Raw genomic sequence first — 26,702 nt, 5'->3', positions numbered from 1 at the left:
TTTACTAGCAGTGTTGCCGTTGACAGGTTTTCCCAAATCCATGCTGGTTCGGGTGTAGGATACTGTTTTGTTCAACAAAATATTGTTTCGTACTAACAGCAAGTACATAGCGAGAGGCTATATTATCTCATTAAGTTCCCTCTTATTGCATTGGCGTAGCTAGAAATATTTTTCGGGTGGTGTTATGCTCTGTCAGAAGAAAAATAGAAAGGAAGGTGAAAAGGGTGATGCAGCACTCAGAAAATTTTGAGGGGTTTTCTGACAACAAAACAACCCCCCCGTCCTCCTTTAGCTACACCCCTGTATTCTCGTGTACCACTTTCCGTTTATTCACTGTAATAGTGATACTCGCTTTGGGAAATGAGGGGGAGGAGCTAGTGCATCTTTTCTCAGAAGGATTTAGTGCTAAAGCCAAACCGGCAATTCACAGCAGAAGATATGTTCTGGAGCTTGTATTGTCTTCGATTCTGGTTGCTGTATGTGTAGACGCTAGATCGTTCTACGGAAATTATTAACTATCATTACCCTACAGCAGTTGCTGCATGCACAATGTGGGTTTCTGACGACATGCAGTTACATGTCGGAGAACCCCTGGGACCATTCGCTATCCCACCGATGCCACCAGTGTTGGTGCTGCTTAGACCATCTTTTGCCAAAACGAAGTTCGACCAAACAAGAGCGAGAACACCCCGCTGACGATTCTAACCCGTGTGCCAAAGAGTCCACGAGATGCAGTGAACAAAAGTCTTTATGCATTATTTACAGGCATGGTACTGGATAGAATAACATCAGCACAGTGGCCGAAAGCTACTGGCTACACGGGACTGTCTTCGCACACCGCCGGCAAGGAAGATTCTGCCACGTCCCCTCCGGACGAGCAGCACAACACTCGACGGACGCTCACGATGGTCTCCATCAACAACCGGCAGTGCACCTTCTTTTATAAGCCAGGAAGCCATTGCCATTTGAACAGTGTAATCCGGATGCGACAGTTGGCGGCGGCCAAGGAGACCCAACAGTGAGAGCTCTACTCTTCCGCCTCGAATCTGCCGCGGCGCGAGAAGGAAAAGGCGTTGAGGCACCAAGGAGTCTAACCAAATGTGTCCAGACGTGTCCGATGCCAAGGCTTCTCCTTAATAGGCTGGTGTCAGGCGGAGCAGCACCAGGGCTTGTGAAGGGGCTTCAGGCGCTCGCCGATACCCGTTCGTCTCCAGTCGTCGGCCGCTACACGAGCCGTACGAACCGCGACCAGGAGCCCAATCATAACACTTCAAAGCCACTGACAGTTTTTATAACGTGGACAAGTCGTCCTCAACTGAATCAATTAGTAAGCATCTCATAAACGTGTCACATTTTGTATTATTTGGCTGTTTAATGACTCTGTAATGCTAGCCGTAATATCGGGTACGATGAGTTCTGATGCCCTTTGGCTCTTCGTGGTTTTAAGTTTGACCACTCTTTTAATAACTTCAGTCTGAAGCTTTGGTCTTGAGAAGCCGTTTTTGTGTTTCACATTTGTTTTCGTGAGTGATGGTATTCATGGTCAATATAGCGCAAAGAAAATACAGTACACGACTAACACGCATATTTTGAAACAGCACAAACAAACAAAACGGCCAAGTAACAAAGATCGAAATAAAAATACAGCAAGGAAAACAGTTAAAATGGCGCAGAAGAAAACAGCACAGCGCAGTGCAGTATACTGAAACGAAGATAGGGGCTATACATTCCTCCTTTTCCCGGGTTTTATTATCTGCTCTTTTCTGCATTACGCAAGCAGAACCAGATAAATTGAGAAATAAAATCGAAGCACATCCGCTTGATTTTGTTTTGTAAATTTGCTTTCAGTGTCTACGGCCCCGGGAAGGTTTGTTAGTATTAACCTATTGCGATCCTTGGTTTAACTACCGTTCAGTACACAAAATCTTCGTGGGGCCTGAATGTGGCGCACCGATACCTAATGTGACCTTGTGTGGCCTTAGTTGGATCCCCAGACAACTAAGAAACACACATACATGTTATCCAAAAATGGTATGTTTTATGTCTTGTGCCTCTTTTTAACCTCAGCTAATCTAATCCCTCCACTACCTTCAAAATCTTCTGCGAACGTTTATACTAGTTAAAACTATGTAAGTATATCCCCACCCCCCTTCCCCCGCAGCACTTTAGCAAACTACGCCGCTCGGCTTTGTCGTCCTACTTTTTCCCTCGGTATTTATGCCTCGTGATAGTTCGCTGTGCTTGTTTGCTGTTACAGTGGCGTTTATTCCATGCTGTTGAGTCATGCGCTGTTTATTCGTGTCCATGGATACGACGGGTTGCAACCAGCGTACACCTATACTTATCTTCAACCCATCCCGAAACTAGACGCGCTTATTTTCATCTCAAGGTAACTGGTAAGAATGGCCTAACTTCTCTTGTTTCCAAACCGAGGGGAATATGTGTATGTGTTTCATATGTTCTCGCTTTTCATGTTCTTATTTGTTATTGCAACGCGCAACAAAACTTAAGCGCGATCGCTTGCGAACTTTTGACCTCATTGCAGTTGCTGGCATATCAATACAACAGTGTCCCCGCTGCCCCACCCCCCTCATGAAAAAACTATGATATATTGCATTTCCTAACTTTCCATCGAGAAAAGTAAAGCAGACCATGTGCAAATAGTTGATTATTCGGCACCTTACCTTACTTGCAGGATGTTACATAAGATGGGCTATATGTTACGTATGACAATACATTATTTCAATACATGGAAGAAAGCATCATTAGTATGTGCACATCATAGTATGTGACAGTATGAAAGCATCATAGTATGTGCACATTCTTGCTGGCCATTTTTTTATTCTCAGACATGTTCTAAGAAAAAAGAGAATAACGATCGATGGCCCCTTTTAAGAAAATTGCTTAACCTTCCAGCCGTGCTCGTGTCGTTTTGATTGGTGCCAGGGTGTACTTTTCCGAAGATGGTTTCTAGAATAACCAAGGTTCTGAAAATTTTTTCTAATATTTCCTCATCGCTCTTTTAGGTTACAACAATTAAGCTCATGTTTGCTTTCTGAACGGTAAGTTTCTAGGACAAATGTGACAGTCTTGTTCTGAATGATGCTAGTTTGCTTATAAGCTCACCTGTGTGAGCACCTTAACACACACCTTCAAATTCAAGTATTAGTCGAGCATGACTAAAATATAGCCGAGTGTTTAAGTTACTAAGTGCATGAAATGTTTCTTCAAGAGACCGCGAACGCGCGCTGTCTTATTTTTATTCTACTTAACGTGCCTATCTTGCCATAAATTAGATCCAAAAGGGCTGATATAGTTAAATTCATTGCTTGTTGTCATGATAACTGTATTTATCGTAAAACTTCATGAATGGTTTTTCCGTTTTCTTGCAAAAGTGGCATGAAAACTTTCATTTATATTTGATAATATGTCCCAAAATACACACCAACCTACTTTAGTTTATAAATCATCTTTCAGTTGCAATAAATTATAACTGTTACATATTACTCTATAAATACCGCAGTCATCAGGCAAAATTGCAAATGGATACCTTATACCAATTTAAATGTCATAGTTAAAAAGCAAAAGTGGACCCAAAACCGCCTAAGTGCCAAGATATGCTCGGTTGCATCATCCTGTGTGTAAAGCTTTAATATATATTTCCTTCCAGCTCAATCTACAAAGTAAGAATATATCTTTTGCAGTTGGATATCATTTTCTACGCATCTAAACGTGAAACGAACATAAAATTGATCGTTAACAGAGAATAAAGAGTGCTATTGGAGACAGGGTATTTTTGCATAAATATTGGCCCAAGATCTAAGCCGTCGCGCTATTTTAGGCATATAAAACAAAATAGGAAGAAAAAAAACATAAGGAAGCTATCTGTGTGGCTTAGAAAGCAAACTGCATCTCTGTGCTTAAATTACCTGCCATCGTGACTAATAACACACCTCGTGCTTCGATAGGTTCGTTGATTGCACCATTTATCTTTCCAAGCCAATTTCTACGACGCAGTTCTTAATCTGCTCCCTGCTTCACTGTTGTTTATTTTTCTTAATGATAACTGAAACTAGTGCGTAAGCTGCGCTTCTCACGGTTGACTGAGAATAGGTCTTTGCACCTGATTCACTCACCGCGAGGAGCCTGGTGGGTATATTCTATATGAAGCAACACGCCTGGCCCACTTGCATTTTACTCTGCGTTGTTTTTTTTTTTTTTTAGCGTCAACGTCTATTGCATTCTGGTAATGAAACGAGAAAGTTAGTTGGGTTGTGCTTTCTTAAGAGACATTCTTAAGTTGAAGTTTTTGCTATTAGCTGATATGCATTGGGAGTGAAAATGTGGACCCTGCGGTTTGATGCAAAAGGGAAGGACAGAAAACAAGAAAAATGAGTAGGTGAGAGAAAGGAAGAAAAACAGCTAGGCAGGCGGAAGGATATTCGCTTTTACCAGTGGTGTGGAAAAACCGCTCTTGCCGTGACTTGAATAGAAGAAAATGCTATAAATATAAAAATGAAAGAAGGCTTAAAGTTAAGTCGATTACTTGAATGGCAGTGCACTGAAATATCCTGGTTTGGCTCACACTTTAAACCAAAATCAGAGGTCAAAGGTCACATTTCAAGTCAAGGTCAAAGGGCATGTCATGGTCGCATTCTAATCCCTACCTGAGTATGAATTTATCGAGGAAGGCCATATGATTTTGAAAACACGAAACAGCTCAGCCAATAGGGACGGCACACAGTGTTCAACGGTGTTCGATTCTCACCTCGCTGCCCGAGTTAGCATCTCAATACAATTCGTCTTGCCCTCGATCATTGGTTCGTGCTAATTAGACTCGTGACGCCCCACAATCTGCCAACAAATAAATGTCCGGCCTCTTCCCCTGCCAGCTGTATATACTACCTTATATAAGCTATATATAAGACCATCTTTCGCGCGGTTACACCGGCAACGACTACTACATGGCTCAGTCGCCGAACAGCTTTTTATATGAGCTACGCTCTAAAATCTGCATTTTGTGGTGTATGAGCAATGAAGCTCTGATTAAATGCTTCCGTTATATGTTGCCGACGTTCTTCTACCATTTTCGTAACCTTAGCTGCATTACTCGTTTATAGACCATACGAGCTATTGAAGGCAAGAGAACTGGGTACGAGTAGCAGGTTAGTTAGTCCCGCGACGGCGGTTATATTAGGAGAGTCTGGGATTTTTTTTTTTTCGTATAATAGGACCTGAGCTTTGATCTTGCCTTCGTGGAGTGTGTTAGGCTATAGAAATATCAATTCAACTGTCATCATAAAGGCACCTCTAAAAGCAGTATACATTTCTACATATCACTTAGGAAGTTATTAGGCTTACGTAAATACGATGCATATATGTGAGTAAAAAGTTTTATCAGGAAGTGGATGTAAGTAAAAACTAGTTCTTCCAGCCTGTCAATGCCGGAATGAATCGGTCCATTGCGAAATGTTTTCTTGCATGCAAAGCTGAAATGCATTTATTGCCCTCAAGGCTTTACTTACTCAAAGTGGCATTTTCTAACTATCGATGAGTTCCTTTCGAGCATGTGCTACAGTTGTCCGGTCTTCAGTGGTGGAATCAGATTGAAGAAACGTATAAATATTGGAGTTTTTGAGCTGGCAACATTATTCTTGCTTGTGCTGGCCTTTCTCTAGCATTACTATATAGTCTACTCTGTCGGTAGGTTGAGTGATAATGTGCGTCCGCTTGGAGTGATTCTAAGATATTGCTTTCTTAGTTGCAATATTAGAATTTCTATTTGCATGGCTAGAGGGCTTGAAGGATTTTACCTTGCAATGCTTTGACACAAATGTGCAGATGCTTTTTCCTATCAGATACGGGGGTCAACTGTTCCTGAGACGAGGGAAATGAGTACAGGTATCCTCCGGAATCTCAGAGGCTGCAAAATGTTGCCGAGATATTTCACCACCTTGCTTGCCTCATATCGTACTGTATTTACTCACAGTTTCAAAGCAAGTGGTCGGAATTCTAAACATTAATAATGTTGCCCTTAATTGTGCTGATACGTGAACAGATGAGATGGTTTTTGCAGCCTTGCCATCATGATTAGCATCATTTGTATGATGTTTTAGGTGATGTCCCACCATACTCTAGGTTCTCATAAGAGATCTCACTTGCCCAATTCTTACACAACCTAGTCTAAATTTCTAGTTTTGTTTTTAACTGAAACACGTCAAGGCTGTTGGCCTCAATGGTCCAAAGTGCGCGGTTGTGACGATTCTCCCTCTTCTCTCTATACTCAGTTATGCCAGTGTCTGCTCGCTGTGATTTATATATCAGAAGTGGGCTCGAATGAGTTTTCATCTTCTTAATGCAAAGCCTATATATTGGTGCTCGAACATTTATTAAACGATAGCTTATACAAGTCGTTCGGTCAAAATGCTGTCGGCGTTTTTACAATAGCAGTAATAAAAGTAGAACTACTAGTAGTAGTAGTAATACTGAAATGACGCAAGTAAAAAAGAAAACGTGCATTTTTCTGAGCGTGTTGAAGGGTGTAGAGGGTCATTTTAAGTGCAAGAAAACCGAATAAACCTTTAGCCTCTCAAGGCAGTTGAAATTAATGTAACATATGTGCTAAGTAGATATAATGAAAACGTACTCTAGGATAACATAAAGAACTTTTCATTTTTCTTTTCGTTTAATAAAACCTGTGAAGTAAGTGAACCTAAAGAAATCTGCAATCAGCATTATTATTTGGCGCTTAAATGAACTATGGTTCCGAGCACTGCTTATGCACTTTTCGCTCCCCATGTGGCACGACGCTTGGTGGTTTGGCAGTAACGGATTGTGTCGAAATAAACTTGGCAGTGTACACTATGCTGAATACATCTCTGTAAGCAGGATTCCGTTTGAATCAGGCGTAAATAAAATTCATGCCACAAAACTTTTGTGTTCCCGAGTAAGTAATCTGGAACAAATTGATTTTTGTCTCTGTTGCTATTTTGGACAAAGGTTCACACAGCTAACGTTAGCTACGAAAGAATGAGTTCATTTCCATTTTATTCAATAACATCCCGAGAGCAGCAGGAGGAACAAGGCAAGTAAAATCGTGCGAGACGGCTCACGAATTCAAATGAAAGACTTTAAACCTCTTCTTTCTTTCTTTCTTTTTTTTTCGTGCAATAGCATTTACGAACCGTATCGAAAAAAGCTCTGCCTGCACGGTAAGCTTCCCGCTAATCTCTCTATAACAGTCGAAAATTTGCGTTTCTTCCACTTGCAAGGAGGCCCGTTGTCATTCCTTTGTTCGATTTGGCTCTCACTCTCTCCTTCCCTTCGCGCACGTTTGTGCCGCCTTGTCGTCATCCAGCTTCGATTTCATTTTTTTTTTGTGTGTGTGTGGAACATTCCTGCATCCCAATTTGCCCCCGGCCCGCCGCAGCCTTCACCTCAGCACACCGTGATTTCGGAAATCGTTCTGCAGGCAATTCCCTCACGTTGAGCGCTGCCAATGTTCGTGATTGGAATACCTGCGCGCACATTTCTCGATTTATCCCCCCCCCCCCCCCGATATCTGTGTTCTTGCTTCCTTCGTCTTTCTTTCTCCTCCCTTCGCGTGGATGCACCTCACAATTGACACGGGCTTACCCCATCCAGCACATATTGTGTAGTTCTTTACCCTGCGCCTTTTATCTGTCGCGGTTAAGGTTTGGTGTCCCCTCAGATAACTAACTCCGCCCGATATCTTCAGGCGTCTTTGAATCTGATCAGTGCTGCTTTCGTTCCGTTGTTTTTATTTTTCACGACATGTATTGCTAGCGAAGTAGAACACGTTTGTGAGCTGGTAAGTTTCCAAATACCAGCAAATTTCTTGCTCATGCATGAAGAGAGACCACATTTAATGTGCTGATGAATCGTTACGAAGAGTATTCCAAGTGCAGGAAGGTCTTCGTCATCAGTCCGAAGAGATTTCTATTGTCTGTTTTAGACCAAAAGAGAACAACTATCCTGCAGATTTCGTGGATGGCTAAAACCTGGCACTGCAATCGATAAGTGAGGGTTGAAATATAATTAGTCATCAAATAAATCAACTAAGTTTCTTCAATAAGAAGTTGGACTTTAGTTTTCAGCCTCTGAGGAGAATAAGAGAATCTGTATAATTACGCCGTGTAGCGCGGCACAGTATACAAATGGGTGCATATGAAAACGCGCGGAAATACATGGAAAGATAAAGTATCAACATTATTGCTAACTGAATTCTATTTGCAGGATTAGGACAGACATCGTTCCTTTACGGGCGTATAATGTAGAAGTTGTAGGGAGTTAAAGGAACAGAATTACAAAAACTGCACTCCTGAGTACAGAAAGCGTGAATGTGAGGAAAAGTAAGCTTATCACTCAATTCAACTGTATTGGTGCTTTAATATGTCTCTGTCAAATGCCCAAGAAGCTCAACTAGAAATTGTTGGTAGAAAGTCAAAGCAAATATTATCTAGTCGCATTGAGTGCATGGTCGGCGCAACAAGCATCACCTTTATTAGGCTTTGTGTCAGAGGTTCTTTGCGCACTAGTTTACAACCTCACCTATATGGAGTATACAATGAGGGTACAATGGTCGACTTATAAGAGCAGTTATTACAAAATATTCATGTAAGTGTTTTTGAATTTGAAATATTGCATTCGTAGCACACTTACGCGCCTAAATAAGATTGCTTGAGACATTTTTATATTTGTAAAGCTTCATGATAACACTCAAATAGTCCATATTGCTTTCAGAGACACGCAAAACAAAGGCCTGCATCTTTATAACACGAAGCACACAGACGTATTGTTAAGACGCTCGCTTCCCTTCCCGTGCACACAGTGTTGTCTTCAGCTAGCAAAACAAAAGGCATAAAGCGGCATTTCTAACTAACTCTGCCTCAAACACTGCTCTAGCGGGACGCCTACTAAACCTAAGGACAGACACTATAGTGATGTCAGAGCGACGGGCTAGGCCCGTTCACAATATACATTACTGCCCGCGTCTGAGGCCGCTGCTTGTTAAGCATACGGCTCAGCCAACGGAGATGATACTACCTCGCGTGGGGATGGGCTGGTATTACTACGAAAAAGAAATTTAAGGGATGACAGCGCTGACTCTATAGCTTTATTAGAAATAGTAGCGGTCGGTCACGATGCAAGCACGAACCAACCGGATTAAATTTTCCACCGGAGCGCAGATTAAATCTTTCCGCCCCTAGGACATTTCAGCTTAGGAACGGAAGCGTAGAATGCGTATTAGCCTAACTAGGTGGGTTAAGTTTCTGTGGTACATTTATTACACGCTTTTTTTGAATTTTCAGTCTTCTCGTTATTCGAGAAACGGAATGTCCCCAGCACACGTCTGGTTTGGTTGTTTTCACTCAGTTTACATTATTATAGGAGGTGATTAAAAAGAAAAACGATGGCTTTTCTGCGGTAGCAACGTGTGTGAAAATACTAAAAGTAATTACCTGCACACCTGAATATGATCTGACATTCTGCTGATAGTAGATAGCAGCAAGGATATTAATAGTATTAATGATTTATGTTTCAAAGGTAATTAAAATGAAAGAGTAATATTCAACAGAAAACTCCAACAATTGCTGATATTTTACGAGTATTAAATGTAAACCCACGTTAAAATTACTCTTAAAATTTCACAGCAAATCTCATGGTTAGTTTTCTTGTATCATTGAATCTGAAACCAGAGGTGGAATTCCTCATTAAGGGCTCCTCCCATTCGCTTTTACGAGGATCATACACGATAGTGTAAATTTAAGGTGAAGGACTGCATTTTGTTCGGGGTTTAGGTGCCGATTCAACACTATTCGAGCACTTCATTTTCGTCTTCGTCAACGATTGCTTCTGTAACCAGCGACCGTCGTTAAAGCAAAATAGCCAAAAATGCCGAAAGGGGTACGAGCAATTTACTTTGCGTAATGAACTGAACAACAAACTTGCCATGATCGCACTTCATAGATAAACAAGTCAGATCTATCCTATGAAGCATCTACTGATAGTGTCGTCGAGAAGAAATCGATTCCTGTTGTTTACAAGAACAATTGAAGGTGAGCTCAGAGGTATATGCGATATGAATTGGTGCTCATGGAGTGCATATTCTCCCATCGCTAGACCAAAGCTCAAGACTGGTTACCTGTTGAGTGTTCTACCTAATATTTTCATGACACTCTTGTTGAAAAATAAATAATTTCTAAGGATGGTCATCTGGAGCATTCAAAGGGTATATTTCGGCAAAAATAATATGTCAAAACAATGATATTTCTGCGTTTTCTTTCGTAAGGAAGTGTGGATATTTATTCTCCCCAACGGATATTTTGGAATAACAGCGCGAAGGACGAGGACGCTTCAAGCCATTTATATATACTTGCCAACTTCTGGAAATAAAATCAGTTGTCAGTCAGCGCTGTGTTTGTGTCATTCTGATCTTCGTCCTCGTCCTTCGCGCTGTTATTCCAAAATGTATTACGAACTAGCCGGCATTGAACGCTTGTTAACGGATATTTGTCTACCTTGGCAAAAGGAGGCACCGCTAAAAGCCTTTGCTAGCAACAAATTTAATGACAAACCAGCAAAGTCTCACTCATGAAAATTGAAAGAACTGCAGCACATTGAATCAATTATTGGAAAAACAATTAGCTGTGCCGACTCCGATGAGATCAACTTTGCATTGAAAATATGTCATACGAATGAAAGCTAGCACACGGCACATGACTAATTATGTTTGAGTAGTTCGTACACTGTATGTTCAGCTGCTTTATAGCTGAGAACTAATTCCGTAGTCATCCGGTGTTAATGAATCCCTAAGTAAAAATAAGGACGCACTGCAAATTCGGCGTTCCACTGGAGACCGTTAGCTTAGTCCTTTCAATCATATCATATATTACACACACCTTATTAAACTATGACGCGCTCATTACACGGGTTGCTTCACTTGCTTTAACGCGACAAAGCGGTGCCCCTCTGCGGCCACTGGTTTAGCTGCCAAGGCCCTGTGAAGGTCACCCTGATTGCCGTTTCGAGACCAAACGTCGTCGGTGCGAATCACAGTGGCCTAAACTCGACTTTTCAGTGCTCCATATTATTCCGAAACGTCTGCCACACCTCCGAGTCCTTTGCGTTGAATGGGTGAGCCAAACTTTTGACAGCAATGAAAGCTCTTAATGACCCAATCTCGGCACCCGCCCGGCTGGCATATATATAGCACAACGACAGTAGAGGGGGGTGGGTAACGGCTGGCACGATGGCCGCACGTGCGCCTGTGGTGGCGTCACGACATGGCCACCCAGTCATGTGGCATACGTCACCTAGTTGCATGATGACGTCACGAGTCACAGCATAGCTATTCGCGGCAGACACCCTTGTTATATCGCGTTGTGCACCGCACAGACGAATGGATGTGAAATGTGGGAATAAAACCAGTAAGAGCTTAGGTTCTTAAAAGTTTCTAGCACAATAAAGTATTCATTTTCGTTAACTTTTACTTTGCTTCTTCAATTACAGGGGCGCCGTCTGGTGCTGTTGAAAACGGTGGACGTGGTCCCACAATCGTTTTGGAGCCCCCTACACTGGTGGAATTCTCAAGCGAGACAGGAGCCGTACTACCATGCTCTGCTCAAGGGCAGCCCGTGTCTACCATCCGATGGGAGAAAGAAGACGGCAGCGCAGCCATCACGGTGAGGAAGGAGCGCACGATCAAACTCCCAGACTTTGCTGTGGCGCACATAATAAAGAGAAATCACGACTGTGAATCTTAACGTCCAGATTTCCGGGTGGCTATCATGTATTTGAGGGATGGTAGTGTGTATCTTAATGGCGAAGAGTGCAAAGTGGGATGAAGATTTTTTCTTCTTTGATTGGTAGAGTGTATAATTCGGTGGCTGCGCTCATGTTCCTATTGTACATATTGGCTCCCAGACTACATACGCGGCTACGTTCTTCATAAATTGCGCTTTTGAGTTCAATAGGGCCTAATCGTTACTTCTTTCAGCTATTTGAAACCAGGAAAATATTTCAAACTCATTTATGTTGCTTCCAACTTCCGTAAAGTTTGATTGTAATGTTTCATGCTCCCAAGCAAATCCATCAGCTCTTTGTCATGAAAGAGGCAGAAAAACAGTTCTAAAATAACCAGATCCCCACGAAAGTGTTTCTAAGACGTTTAAAAATGTTTGCGCATTTGAATACGAATTTATCCAGCATTTGCATAGTTTCGTTGTCACAACACATACAGGTTCATTCATATGCCTATAGAGTCAGGCAACGGCAATAAATTAGAATATGCGGTGTATGAATGCTTTAAATTGAGTGCCCACGGAGCCGTAGATAAATCTTGCTTTTAAGGATTGTCTCTAACTTCCTCCTACTATAGATAATATATATATATATATATATATATTCTTGCCACTTCAAATCGGGCGAGTTCCGGCCTTTATCAATCTTACCGAAAGCCCCGTCCTTTCGGTGGCGCAGTGGGAGAGGATGTTGACGACTGGCTCCGCCACTACCAACGGGTGAGCCGTTACGACCGCTGGCACTTCGCAGCTCAGCTCGACAACGTCGCTTTCTTTCCGACCGACACCGCCCTTGTCTGCTTTGAAAACCATGAGGACACGCTGACGACATGGGACCGCTTTGTCAGCGAACTTAAGTGTTTCGGCGATTCGTCAGCGCGCAAAATGCAGGCCGAGCAGACACTCGCCCATCGTGCCCAGCCACCTGGCGAGACCTGCACTACCTATACCGAAGCGGTCCTCAAATTGTGCAGGAACTTCGATTCTCGCATGTCCGATGAGGACAAAGTTGGGCATCTTTTGAAGGGTATCGCAGCTGATGTCTACAACTTCCTCATCGCCAAAGATGATATCTCGACTGTCTCCGCTGTCCTCCGTCACATCCGCACATGCGAAGCACTAAAGACACGTCGAGTAACTCCTAAGTTTGGAAGGCATACCAATGTGACTGCCGTCGCCAGCGTTGACGCGCATGTTCCTCCGGACCTTACTTCAACAATCCGGCAGATCATTCGTGAAAAGTTACTCCGGCTCGATTCCCCCCGCCGGCACACGTCACCAGTTTCCTACCGCCCATCTTTTTCGTGCGAACCTGCCTACAATCTGCAATCGCAGCCTGATGGTTCTTCTGTTCACGCAGCACACACTGCCTCTTTCGAATAATGCTCGCGGCAACATTTCGCAAGCCCTGTTTCTTCTAAACATCTTGATCAGCGTAACGACCTTTGGCCGCGAAGACCTACGCTAGCACCCCGTTTCACAGATCAACGCGATCCTGAATTTTATCGATAGCCTGACATCGAGTATTTTCAGGACCAACCCCTTCTTCGGCTTACTCCTGTCTGTTACTGGTGTGGCATCCTGGGCCATATTTCAAGACAATGCCGCCGTCGTCAACCATCGCGGTATTACAGACCAACGTATCCAGACCCGACCAGTGATCACCCAGTTGACTCCCGTCGGTACTGGTCATCTGCTCCACGCGGCCAGCTTCAGTCCGGTGGCGTACACAACCACTCCCCGGCTTCCGACCGGAGTCTGACTCCACCGCCCGTTTTTCGAGCACGCCGCTCGCCATCCCCGCGCCGTCTTTCCCAGTCCCCTCCTTCGGAAAACTAGGCGCTGCGGCCGATGGAAATGAGGCCGCCTGGGAAAGCTCACTATTCGCAGAAATACCTCCTTCCGTGACTATGCTAAAAAATAAAATCTGTGTGTCTCTTGACGGTATTTCTACAATGGCGTTAGTGGACACTGGTGCGACAATATCAATTATGAGTTTAACATTTAAAAACTTATTGGGACCAAAAGTGATGTTTCCTTGGGACTGAAATGCAACTTTTCATAGCGTTAGTGGCGATTTGTTGTATCCTGTTGGAGTATGCAGTGCCAAGGCGTGTCTTGAAGGAACCGTGTTGGTTGGTTGGTTGGTATGTGGCGTTTAACGTCCCAAAGCAACTCAAGCTATGAGAGACGCCGTAGTGGAGGACTCCGGAAATTTCGACCACCTGGGGTTCTTTAACGTGCACTGACATCGCACAGCACACGGGCGCCTTGCTTTTCGCCTCAATCGAAAAGCGGCCGCCGAGGCCGGGATCCGTGTCAAAGGAACCGTGTTGTCTGCGGAATTCGCCGTGCTACCCCACTCCACACATGATGTAATTCTTGGCATAGATTTTCTGCGCATGTGTGGCACAACCATAGACTGCCGCACGGGCGAGATAGTGTTGACGGCTGCCTACCGCCTGAGTTCTTCGAGGAACCTCTTGTTTGTGAAGATGTGCTGTGTGTGTGTGTGACGATACGGTTGTGCCTCCGATGTCGATGCAGTACATTCCGGTTTCGTGTTCTCGTCGTGCGATGGAAACGTTTGATGCGACCATGACACCTAACTATTCGAACTGCGCGAAGAAATCTCTTCTGCTTCCTAATCGTTTGTTGTCGGTAGCCAAAGGCTGCACGCAATTGTGGACTACTATTTGCTCCACGTAGCCAGTTCTTTTAGCAAATGGAATGAAACTTGCCTCTTACAGTCCAGACAAGCCAATATCAGTGGCTTTGGTTACGGACGCACCTCAGCGGAATGTCGCATCATCCCAAGTGAATGCTCAACTGCGGGTATAATTAGTAATTCTCTGAACGCCACAGATCGTTATGCTTTGGAAGATCTGCTGTCAAAGTAGACATCCGTTTTTGACTTCTCGGATCCCATCAGTTCACGCTTCTTTCCCGGGTCTCGCACCAGTCATCGAATTGACACCGGTTATGCACATCCAATTCGCCATAAACCGTATCGCGTGGCGCCGTCCATGCGACTGGTCATCAATGAGCAAGTACGTAAAATGTTGTACCAGTTTGTCATTCAAGTATCGTGCAGTCCCTGGGCGGCTCTAGTAATTCTTGTGCGCAAGAGAGACGGCACATGGCGATTTTGTGTAGATTGCCGCCACTTGAATTCAGTTACTAAAAAGGATGTCTACCAGCTTCCCCGCATTGATGACGCCGTTTACTGCTTATATTCTGCATCCTACTTTTCATGCGGTCAGTATACTGGCAAATCCCAATGCACCCAGCAGACAAGGAGGAGACGGCCTTCATCACTCCCGACGGGCTGTTTGAATTTAATGTTATGCCTTTCGGCTTGTGCAATGTGCCCGCAACATTTGAAAAAATTATGGATTCTATTTCACGGGGTCTGAAATGGGAGGTCTGTATGTGCTATCTGGACGACGTAGTCATCTATTGCTGGACATTTAAAGACCACAACGACCGCCTAGTCCTCGTGCTGGACTGCTTGCGTCAAGCTGGACTTGTTCTCAATTCAATGAAGTGCCGTTTTGATGAGCGACGGGCGTTGGTGCTTGGTCACTTCGTCAATGATGGCGGCGTCCGGCCTGATCCTCAGAAGACCGTAGCCGTTGCCGCGTTTCAGCAACCTCGGAATCTGAAGGAGCTCCGCAGTTTTCTTGGCCTTTGCTCATATTTCTGACGCTTCATCCCTCGTTTTGCAGATGTCGCCTACCCGCTCACATGCCTACTACATAAAGACGCTCCATTCCAGTGGACATCTGAATGCGACTCATCTTTCCGACAACTGAAGTTCCTCCTAACATCACATCCTATCTTACGGTACTTCAACCCTTCTGCTCCAACTAAAGTACATACGGACGCAAGTGGCATAGGCCTCGGTGCTGTCCTCGTTCAGCGCTATGACCACCCTGAACATGCGATTGCTTACGCCAGTCGGACTCTCAGCAAGACTGAGCGCAACTACACCATCACCGACCAGGAATGTCTCGTGGTTGTTTTCGCCGTGCATCGGTTTCGCTGCTACCTGTACGGACGGCCTTTCGTAGTAGTAACCGATCACCATTCCCTATGCTGGCTACTCAATCTCCGTGACCCGTCTGGTCGCCTGGCCGGCTGGCCACTTCGCTTGCAAGAATACATCTACAGCATTTCATAGAAAAGTGGCCGACGGCATGCAGGTGCGGACTGCCTCTCCCGGTTGCCACTTGCCACGACAGAATGCGATGTGGATAACTTCGACCACTACGTCGCTGCTTTATGTCCGAGATTTCCTGATACTCAAACTTTTCGAACAGAGCAACACAACGACCAGCGCCTGGAGCCGTTCTTGAATGCTGCTCAGGACCCAGCCTGAAACCGCCAGTTTTGCCTCGATGACGGGCTGCTATACGAGAACGTTTACTCAGACACTGGCCATCGGTTCCTTTTGCCCGTGTACACCAAGCAGCGCAGCATTTGTGAGAAGATGTTCCAACTAGCTCAATCTCAAGCACTTCTTAACTGTACATGAAAGCCTCCGCCTTGCTATTTTACGCGTCATGCATGAGGATCCAGCTTTGAGACAACTGGGATCTCCGAGAACTTTGCACCGCACTCAGGAGCGATTCTACTGGCCGCGGATGCGCCACACGATTGACAAGTATGTTGCCAGCTGTCTTCAGTGCCAGAGCCACAAAGGCCCTACTGGTGTTGCACTGGAATGCTTCACCCTGTAGCGGCTCCCAAGGCTCCTTTTGAGAAAGTCAGAGTCGACCTTTTGGGTCCCTTTCCATAGTCGCAAGGGGGCAATCGTTCGATTGTTGTATGTGTGTACCATATTACTCGCTACTGTGGGACAGCCGCTCTTCCTGCCGCAGCATACAAAGTTTCCCTGTTTATACTGCATTCAGTGATCTTGCGACATGATCACCCGAGAGTTGTAATTAGTGACCGAGGTCGCCAGTTTACTGCCGATGTAATTGAAGAACTTCTCCGTTTATGTGTATCTGATTTCAGACATTCGACCCCTTACCACCCTCAGAAACATAGGTTTAACTAAACGCACCGACAGAACTCTCAGCTTTCAATGTACGTCGCATTGGACCATAAAAGCTGGGACTGTGTTCTTCCGTTCATCACATATGCCTTCAACACTACCAGGCATGAGACCACAGAATACAGTCCGTTATTCCTCTTGTACACCCGCTACCCTGGACACACCCTAGACACCACCCTTCCATTTTCAACTGAAGCCGACCGATGCTTAGCTGAAGAAGGGCGGAGAATAGCCCGACTGAGGACTATGGTAACACATGAGCGATCGAAATCTCGCTATGACGACCACCATCACCAGATCATCTACTTTCCCGGTGACATAGTCTGGCTTTGGAAACCAATGAGAAAGAGCGGCTTACTCCAGGAAATGCTGACACGCTACACTGGACCTTAAGTGATCTTAGAACGACTCGGCGACCCTAACTACCGGATTGCACCCCTTACGGCCAGTGGACGACGTTCGGCAAAAACTGAGGTTACGCATGTCGCCCGTATGAAGAAACGTCCCTCTCGTGACAACACCTGACTCGCCCGGAGGGCTTCGTTTGCGAAAGGGGACAAATGTTACGGTCCATATGAATAATGAAGATGAGGAAATCGGGGGCAGTTGGACGAAGAAGGGAGTGGGATTGGAAGTGCCGCCTGCTTCGTCTGCACCATTTCTTAGACTCAGAAAGGTTGTGTTATATAAAGACAAGAGTGTTATAATATATATATATATATATATATATATATATATATATATATATATATATATATATATATATATATATATATATATATATATATATATATATGCCGGAATACATAGATATGTGACAACATATCTTTCACATAATATACGATATGGCGAACATTTTATGTTTATAAAACTTTTTTTCTGAAATTATTAAGTGCTTTGAACGCATCCAAATGACTCCATGCCGCCAACTGTCGTCACTGTGATGTGAAGGTATTTATCTACAAAACATTGGCTTCTACTGAAAATAGAATATAATTCTGACCAGTCAGCATAGCGCCCTTTTGTACTAAGCGAACAGTGACGATGATGCATATATATGCATACTATACACGTATACGTTATTTACTTCCCTTTGTAATCGCCTTTATACATATCTCTAGCTTCACGGAACTTAGGAAGGATCAATGGCAAACTGTTTATGAGAAGAAATATGCAAAGACATTTACAACAAGTTTTATACAACAAATGGGCATGCATGTAGCGCAAAGAAAGGATAACCGATGGTCGCTCGGGGCAACAAACTGAATTCCAAGGGAAGGCAAGCGTAGCATGGGGCGGCAGAAAATTAGGTGGGTGGATGAGATTAAAAAGTTCGCAGGGGTCAAGTGGATGCAGCTCTCACCGGACCGGGATAATTGGAGGAAAATAGGAGAGGCCTTCGCCCTGGAATGGGTATAGTCAGGTTGAGGTGGTGGTGATGATAATGATGATATATACAAAACACTTTGTGGCCGCCCTACGAACCCTTTCCGTGGCTACTAGAGCAAGGTTATGCCCACCTGGCTCCAAATAATTTGAAGACACGATGCAATGAACAAACTTCCGGGCCATCGCGCGAGCTCTGCGCGGTTACTCAAGCGTGAGCCCTGCCCTCGTAGCTTCAGACAAGTCGACCAGTTGTAGTGGAGAAACGTTCTGCCCGCCCCGCGAACTCTGCGCGGCTATTCTAGCGTGGGGACTCTCACCTAGCTCCAGACACATCGACAATGAAAAGGATTGGGGTGGCGCTTAAATAGGGAACTATCCCCTACCCTCTCTGCTCATAAAAGAGACATAAACAATACCTCTCAATGACTCAAACTTGGACATTGCTCATTCGACCAAAGTGATGTCCAGAATTTTTACCTTCCTTCGTACTTCCCATTTTACTGCGCAACATCGCGTAGCGAAAGCACAATACCAACCATGCGAACATTTTCGTAAGCTTACCTATGAATTGCACAACATCGCGCAGACCGCAATCATGCCGAGGGGCGGACGGCGCGAACATGTCATACAAACAGGCCAGATGCCAGACACGAACGTGAGAGATTTTGAGATCTGAGCGGAACGATCGTTCAGTTATCATGCTCCAGCACTTGACTGGGCACGCTAGAAGAAAGCTGTTAATTTGCGGCTGCAAAGCTGGCTTCTAGCTTTTTTGACCTGATCGGTGACAGTTCCACAATCAATGAAAAGACACATACGCGCCGAATCGTACATCCGCTTTCGTGTTCTTATCACTCAGCATAAAATTTCCTGCCACCTTCTTACACTTTGTTTATTACCGCTCATTAGCTAGGATGTAGCGTTAATCTCGGAACGCCTTATTATACCACCATTTGGTCTAACGGATGATTATATTCCAGGCCTCATCTCTCAGTTTTGAGCTGAGAGTGACCTTGGCCGGGCTCTGACGCAGGCTTCAGACTATACTCAATGGAAGAATAAATACATCTCAGCCGCATCCATGTAGAAGAGCTCCTAAAACCTAGGGATTTTGTTATAGATTGAAGGCAACTCCATTCATTCCGACAGGAGTCAATTTCGTGACTTTTTAGGGGTAACTTGCGTTCCGACAAGGCGGACAGGGCTGGTTACCTTAAAGAACTAATCGGCTGAACAATTTCTTTGGTGGCCTTAGCATTGAGAAAAGGACAGCATGTGCTAAACTTCTGTCCACATTTTCATTCTGTGTTTTGGCTTGCCAGTAGTTTTCCCTGGGTCCTCAGGTTTAGAGGGAAATAGTTAGAAATTGAATGAGTCAGTAACTACTCACTGACGTCCACCCAAGCGCATTCATATGGCTACAAAGGAAAACTAAAAAGCTCTCTGAGAAACTTTGTAATTACAGAAACATTCGTCTGGCCCCGGAATCGAAACAGGGACCACCGCCTTTCCGCGGCAGTCGCTCTACCAATTGAGCTAACCTGACGGCCAGCAGATCAGATGGCAGGGCGAGAGAGAATTGGTCGATAACTCGAAGTGGGAACGGTGCGGATCGAATGCTCAGGGGAGTGTTTCAATGTGGAGTAGATTTGTAATAAGTAAGTAACTACTCATTGCGTGATCGCTTTCTGAGTAGTTACTCCCTTATTACAAATCTACTCCACCTTGATGGATTCCCCTAAATGTTCGATCAAAGTTAGAAATGTTTATCTTTCTTTTCATAGCATACTTGGAAAGCGCTCCTAAGGAATTGATTCTCATATAAAAAAATTATTTTCAATTATAACTTCTTATTTCGCAGACATTCTGATAGAAGTATGAAAATCGTAATATATAATAGACTCTCAAGTGGTGAATGAATCAAAGAAGCCATATTTTGTTTAAATCGTTTTGCAGCCTTTTTCTTGTTGCGTCACATTTTTGTGCCTGCTCTCGCTCGTAAACAGAGCAGATAGAGTTTGTTTCATTTTAATAAGTCTCTTGTCATCAATTTTTATTTGCAGGTGCCTGGTCTTCGCGAAACACGGTCCGACGGCTCCCTGGTGTTTCCTGCATTCAGTGCATCCCAGTTCAGGCCGGAGGTTCACTCTTCTACATACCGCTGCGCCGCCTCGAATGTCTACGGATTGGTTAGAAGTCGGCTTGCACACGTTCGCGGGGGTGAGTGTCTCTCCTGTCGGCACGATCCTGAAGTGCGGCTCTGTATGATAAACGGAAGATCAGTGTTTCAAATCGTTGCACAGGAAGCGCTTCTACAACGCCTTATTTACATAATTGCAGAGATGTTACCTCAGACCCACAGCATCCCTTTTTTTCCCCGAATAAATAAGTGCAAGAATATGAGGTCTAGAGTCAATCTGCTGACGCACGGAGTAGAAATCTCATTTTTTAGTGCAGTAGTACTACAATTAGCGTTCCCGCATTTCCGCAATATGCGCTGAAGCAGTTTGATCTTTAGCCTTTGACCTTTGCAAGTGGCAAGGGAATAAAAATTTCAGAAATTTTTGGCTTTAATTCTAACATCACCCTAGATTGATGCTTTGCCAAGTATTTCTCATCTGTCATCTAGTTTGTTGTAGTTGGGACACACATTTTTCAGCAATTAAATCTTAGCTCACCACTACGTAGGGAAACCCGGAGTGTACTATGTGGGCGCGTCCGGCCCGCACCAAGCCGGGTGGTACACGGCGGCAGTGATCCACAAGTCCAAAACGGTAAACGAGCTCACATTTAAAGCCCGAAACGCAACACAGGCTGAGGAGGTCGCCATCGCGTTAGCAGCAACACACTCTGATTCCAAAAGAATCATAACGGACTCGCGAGGGGTGTGTAGGAACTTTCAACATGGCTGGGTCCCGTACCTGGCCTACCGACTACCGCAAAACAGCTCGTACGTGGAAAGTCCATCCCGCCGTTTCATAGTCTGGGCTCCTGCCCATGCGGGGCTAGGAGGCAACGAGGCAGCAGATGCCGCCGCCCACGCGCCTTCTAACCGAGCAACCTCGTCTCCTTCCTCCTCAGAAGAATTCACACCAGCCTACACTCTCAGAGAAATTACGCAGCTGTACCAAAACAGACACAATGTTTACCCCCACCCGTGTAAAGGGTTAACAAGAGAGGAGGAACGCGTGTTTCTTCGCCTCCTTACGAATACCATGATGTGCCCGGCGTCACTTAAATACTTTGACAGTGCCTTCTCCGCGGAGTACCCGCACTGCGGGGAAATGTCCTCGGACCTTTTCCACATGGTGTGGGCAAGCCCCTCCAACCCTGCCTTTGCGCCTTACCCAAACATCACCCGGGAGGACTGGAAGGCGAACCCACTCGCCTGCTCCGACCTGAAAGCCCAAAAGGCATTGGTCAAACGAGCAATGGCGGCAGCGGAAGCCACTGAAGCCCCGTACTAGGGACTCCACCTAGTGTTTGTGAAGGGAAGGGCACTAAGCCTGACCCCAGAGCAACCTTTATGTAACTCTCTATATTTATTAAACGTTTTCCCCACCACCCTCACGACTACGTCCTCTCCTCGCCACTCCGTTGCGTGGATGAAAGCACCAGAGTGTTGTTATGCACAGAGTTGCTATGATTCTGTTGCTATGCACATCCGGATTAGTGTTTCCCAACAAAATTCGCTGGCGGTGAGTTTCAATCAAACTCTGTCTAAGGCCAAGAAGTCCGCTTCGATTCCCACTGCAATAGACTAGCATGCGATCTAGTTTTTGTTTATTGACTGGTTTTAGCATAGCACAACATAGCTCTACATAAAAAGCCCGCTTATAGATTTAAGAAAGTTCCTTACATAAAGTTTCTGGCAATAAAGTTCCTTGATAAGAAAAGGCTCTGCGAAACAAAGCTGCTCACGTTTAACCATTTGATAGCCGGTTTCTTATAAGTTGGCAGTTTTCATGCCACTGCTTCGAATATCGTCTTCTTCATCATCATCATCTCCTTTGACAAGGTTGCAAAAAGGTCGTAATATATAGTACATACTATTTTGACTAAGAGCATGCAAATGGCGCAACGTTGCAAGTACAAGTGGCAACGACGGAGTCTTATGCTAGAGTTTGCTCTGCGAATGACCTGCTTTTTTCTTCCATAGATAGGCCTTGGAAAATGCGGCTCATATCTTAGCGCTGCCTACACGTGTCCCAGCAGATTGTGGCAGTGTACCCTCCATCTTAAACCAGGCTTCTCTGGATTGTTTCGCGTACAGTATACCCGCGCTCGATAACGACTCCACTCAACTTGTGCACAAGGTTATGAGAAGCGTTCCAGTGCGATAAGCGAAAAACGGCGCCGACGCCTACACACAAAGAAGACAGAAGTTCATGCGAAGATACATATGATGAGCGGTGCTCGTTGGCTCAGAACCCACGAGTTTTTGAAATCCTAAATGGAATCAGCAATTAACACTGGAACGCCGAAGCACTTGACCCCCCAGAACGATGTTATGTTGAAACCAACCACCATTACAGTTGAGGGATGATCATATTCTTGAGACGAAAACACTCTTGGCCGAGAGTGGTACAAAACGTGCAGTAGTTCTGCCCGAAACGTGCGGCGTACCCTAAGGGAAAAGCGAAGCGGGTCCTCAAAAAACGTTTCATTCTTGCAGTTACAGAGCATTCTGCGTACGGGGTATAGGGTTGCAAAAGCAGTGCACATTAGTGATACCAAAATATGCGAAATTTGTCCGAAACCCTCCACTCCGTTAGCGCTCATTTCTAATGCGTCAAAATGTGCTAGCTACACCTGATGCATCCCTTAACAACAACATTTATGACTTTGGGAACGTGTATATGTCAGAAGCATCTACAGGCTAGCGGCACTAGTGAATACTTGATGCTCTTGTTCACTGCATTCATGACCTACTCGCCCCACTCCCCCCGTTCCCTCCCATTATCTAGTTTACACAAATTGAGCAGCGGTATGACTGATGAGGTAACCCGCTGCCTTCATTATTCTCGCCAAGCTTGCGTAGACACACCAGCCGCAGGGTCCCAGTTACCGTGTTTACCGCGCAGAATTGTTGGTTGAATTCCGTCTTGAACAGTCTGCCACCTGAAATGCACAAGGAAGGATGAATTTTCTATTTCAGACACGCTGTGACTGGCTCATCTGCTTTGCGTGAATAAAAAAATCTAGTCGCCAAAACCACGAAAAAAAAAACAACTAGTAGAACAGCATAGAGGCACCTGAAAAGTAGACGCCATAGCGCCATAACACAGCCTTTTTATTCGGAAAATTTTCGCATTGGGAAACTGGCACATATTTTGGCTATCTGTAAATGTCTCTAATTTTTTTGTGTTCTGTCAAAAGGAAGATACAGTATCTTTCTCAATTTCTACTGGGAATCTAAACTTATAATGAATGGCATACACTTGGAGATGCTTACGTTGCCGGTCCGAATCCGTATCGTCAAATAGCTTCCAGTTGGGCTAGCAGATTGCTAAAAATTAGAAGCGAAATGTTACGACCCCACCCTGAAGGCTGCAAAAAGGCCGGTTGCATCAGAAGTGTTGTACGAAATCCTGTTGGAATTCTTTCTTTCCCGTTTATTTGGCACGTTTGGCAAAACCTGGGTACGCCATCAGCGACGGGCCCCAAAGAGCCCAATAAGCTATTGCGTAAAATTGAGCTCCTAATCGCCATCTGCATCTATCGAAAGCCTATCTGAATCCATCTTCGCAGCCACTATTTTTTGTTTGGTCACGACTGAAACGAGTAAGTACCAATTTTAAAGCGAGGTTTTTTCAATGTTGTACATGCAAAAAGTAAGGTATGCTTATGACGTGCAATTTGTTTCGCCATTCTGCGCTCCTAGCTGCAATAGCAGCCTTCGTCCTCTAGTAGTAGTGGTGATAACATTTAGGCTGTTCTAATTGCAGGCAGAAAACTCCGCATGATAGCATATTCGCGTCTTTCAACCGCCAATGCTTCCTCTGGTAGTTTACCAGCCAGCGAGTATCCTATTTTTACTAGTATTTATAACGCTAGCCTGAAAGGTAAATACCTGTTTCGGTTTTATATGCGTGTACTTCGCCTGATTAACTCAGTTTCATTATGCCAACCACGCTGTGCCCTCCAAAGTCTTTCCTGCGCCTGTTTACTCGTGGTGTTAGGAGCTGTAAGGCAGGCGTCTAATAGGCTTAAAGCTTGTGAGAAGCTGGTGCCTGAGAGTCCAGTGCATCGCTTCTGGAAGCCTACTGTTCCGCGTGCGTGGAAGCGCGTGCCTAATTTCATTGCTATGTTTATAGCCAACGGCGTCCTGCTGTCGACAGTAATCCTGCGCAACGTGGCTTGATGCACCGTCTAATCCTATTACATTGCAGTGGGGAGGGCGCACCCTATTTTAATCCTTTTCAGGATTAACGGGTGAGCCAATGAATTCTACTGCCTGTCATGAAGCCACAGAAAGCAAAAGGCATGCGGAAGCAGTGACCTCATTCAAGTATTCCACGCCTTATACTACGAGTCCTCTTAGATGTCAACTTAATCCTCAAGGCTCTGTTTTAACCGACCTGCGGACAACTCGTCAGCGTGTTTGTTCATAAACTCCAGGATAACTATATACACTAAACTCGTAAGTACTTTTTCTTGGTTCAAACTTCATAGAAGTACGGGCAAGAGTATTGTGCACATAGAAAGTTTCTTGCTCTACTAGTGCGCATCAAAAGTTGGTACTGAAAATATCAGTACTCAATCAATTTTATTTACCACTTACGCATGTTTCGGACAGAGAATAACTCCACCGATTCTCAAAGCGGTGCAATGCAATGCTGCAATGTTCCCAGTTTTTAATGTTTACGCAATAAAAGCGAATCCCACAAAATAAATTTAGTATTATTTTTTATTTATTTACCCTCAGGGCCAGAGACATTACAAAACTAAGTCGTCAAATTTAATACTAAACAAAAATTCAGTTAAGCATATAACACATACCAAGCATCTCCTAATCATAGATTGTTAACTAAATATTATTTAATCATACAGTGAATCAAGATGTTATAAAAGTGAGGTTCTCCTAATTATACAATATTTGCTAAACAGTTATGAAACAGCACAGTATCATTAACGGATACGATTTCAGCAGGATGGTGGTTCCCATCATGAGATGTACCGGCGATATAAGGCTGAAAAATGTTTTAGCGTTACGGCGACCCAGACCAGCTTTGTAAACGTGATCAGTGCGATGGGAGAGATAGGGTGGTTCTAGAATTAGTTCAATATGCAGTGCGGGATGGTGTAATATTTTATGAAACACTAACAAGCCAGATATTTTACGGCCAGGCGCTAAAGAGGATAATTCAAGGCTACTTTTCACTGATGATATACTGGTTGTTTGGCTGTAGTTAGCAACGATGAAGCGAGTGGAATTATTTTCAACGAATTCAAGAGAAAGGGCTAGGGTGACATAGGCAGGATCCATTACTGATAATGCGTATTCAAGTTTTGGGCTTACAAGGTACTTAAAAAGCAGCAATGTAAGTGAAGATGGGGCATTGGAAAAGTTAGGCTAACATACAATTAGCATTATTGATGATGCTATTAATGTGGTAGCCCAGGATATAATATTTGTAATATAAACTCCGAGGTACTTGTAAGCACAAACTGGTTCAAAAACAATGTTATTTAGGTAGCAAGTTGCGACACCGGAATCTGTACGAAATACGCGCATAACTTTGCATTTGACAGTATTAAGTTCCATGAACCAAGTATTACACCAGTTGACTACAGCAGTTAAGTCATTTTCCAGGATTGTAATGTTGATCGTGTTCCTTAGTTCGCGGAAAATAGCACAGTCGTTAGCGAAAAGATGGATATTAGATGACACAACGGAGGGAAGCTCATTAATGTAGACAAGGAAAAAAAGTGGCCCACGAACAGATCCTAGTTAGCGGGAAGTAATGGTCGTTTGCTGCAACAAATTGTGAGCGATTAGTAAGGAAGCATTGAATCTATTTCAGAAGACCGTAGTTAATGCTTAACGATTTTAATTTGTAAAAAAAGAGCTCGCGGGAAATTTTGCCAAGGCTTTTGAGAAATCATAATATATAGAGGCATATATAATATATACAGGATGTCATGGAGTTTGTGCACGAAGAATGTAAGCTACATTACAGAAGAATATCATTCCGGAAGCCATGTTAAGCTGATCTGAAAAAATAAATTGATTCAAGGAAGTTAGTTAGGTGAGAAAAAAATACGTCTCTTAGCATCTCGCAGCAAGTGCAGTGCTGGTGAGAGAAATGGTTGGTACTTCACAGGATTAGTTCCATTACCGGATTTGTCTGTTGGAACCACCTTGCCTATTTTCCAAGCAATGGGAAGTGAGGATATATGCAGTGGCTGCTGAAAATGTTTTGTCA

General features: G+C 44.3%; 2 protein-coding genes across 2 annotated transcripts in view; both read left to right on the top strand.

Moving 5' to 3' along the window:
* Positions 1–767: 767 nt before the first annotated feature.
* LOC146190316 (cell adhesion molecule Dscam1-like) overlaps positions 768–26,702 on the top strand; it is a 164,315-nt gene continuing 138,380 nt past the window's right edge. Inside the window, exons 1-4 of the mRNA XM_084599769.1 lie at positions 768–1,018; positions 1,141–1,235; positions 11,533–11,705; positions 20,337–20,493. Of these exons, the coding sequence (XP_084455895.1) occupies positions 768–1,018; positions 1,141–1,235; positions 11,533–11,705; positions 20,337–20,493 (676 nt within the window). The remainder of the gene's footprint in view (positions 1,019–1,140; positions 1,236–11,532; positions 11,706–20,336; positions 20,494–26,702) is intronic.
* On the top strand, positions 11,811–13,205 carry LOC146190317 (uncharacterized). Its single transcript, XM_084599706.1, has 2 exons — positions 11,811–11,858; positions 12,480–13,205. The coding sequence occupies exons 1-2, from the start codon at positions 11,811–11,813 to the stop codon at positions 13,203–13,205; spliced, it is 774 nt and encodes a 257-aa protein (XP_084455832.1).

This window comes from Amblyomma maculatum, chromosome 4, assembly GCF_055883805.1.
Source record: "Amblyomma maculatum isolate TAMU_Amacu chromosome 4, ASM5588380v1, whole genome shotgun sequence".
Classification (NCBI taxonomy): Eukaryota; Metazoa; Arthropoda; class Arachnida; order Ixodida; family Ixodidae; genus Amblyomma; species Amblyomma maculatum.
This window is presented reverse-complemented; position numbering and strand designations above follow the sequence as displayed.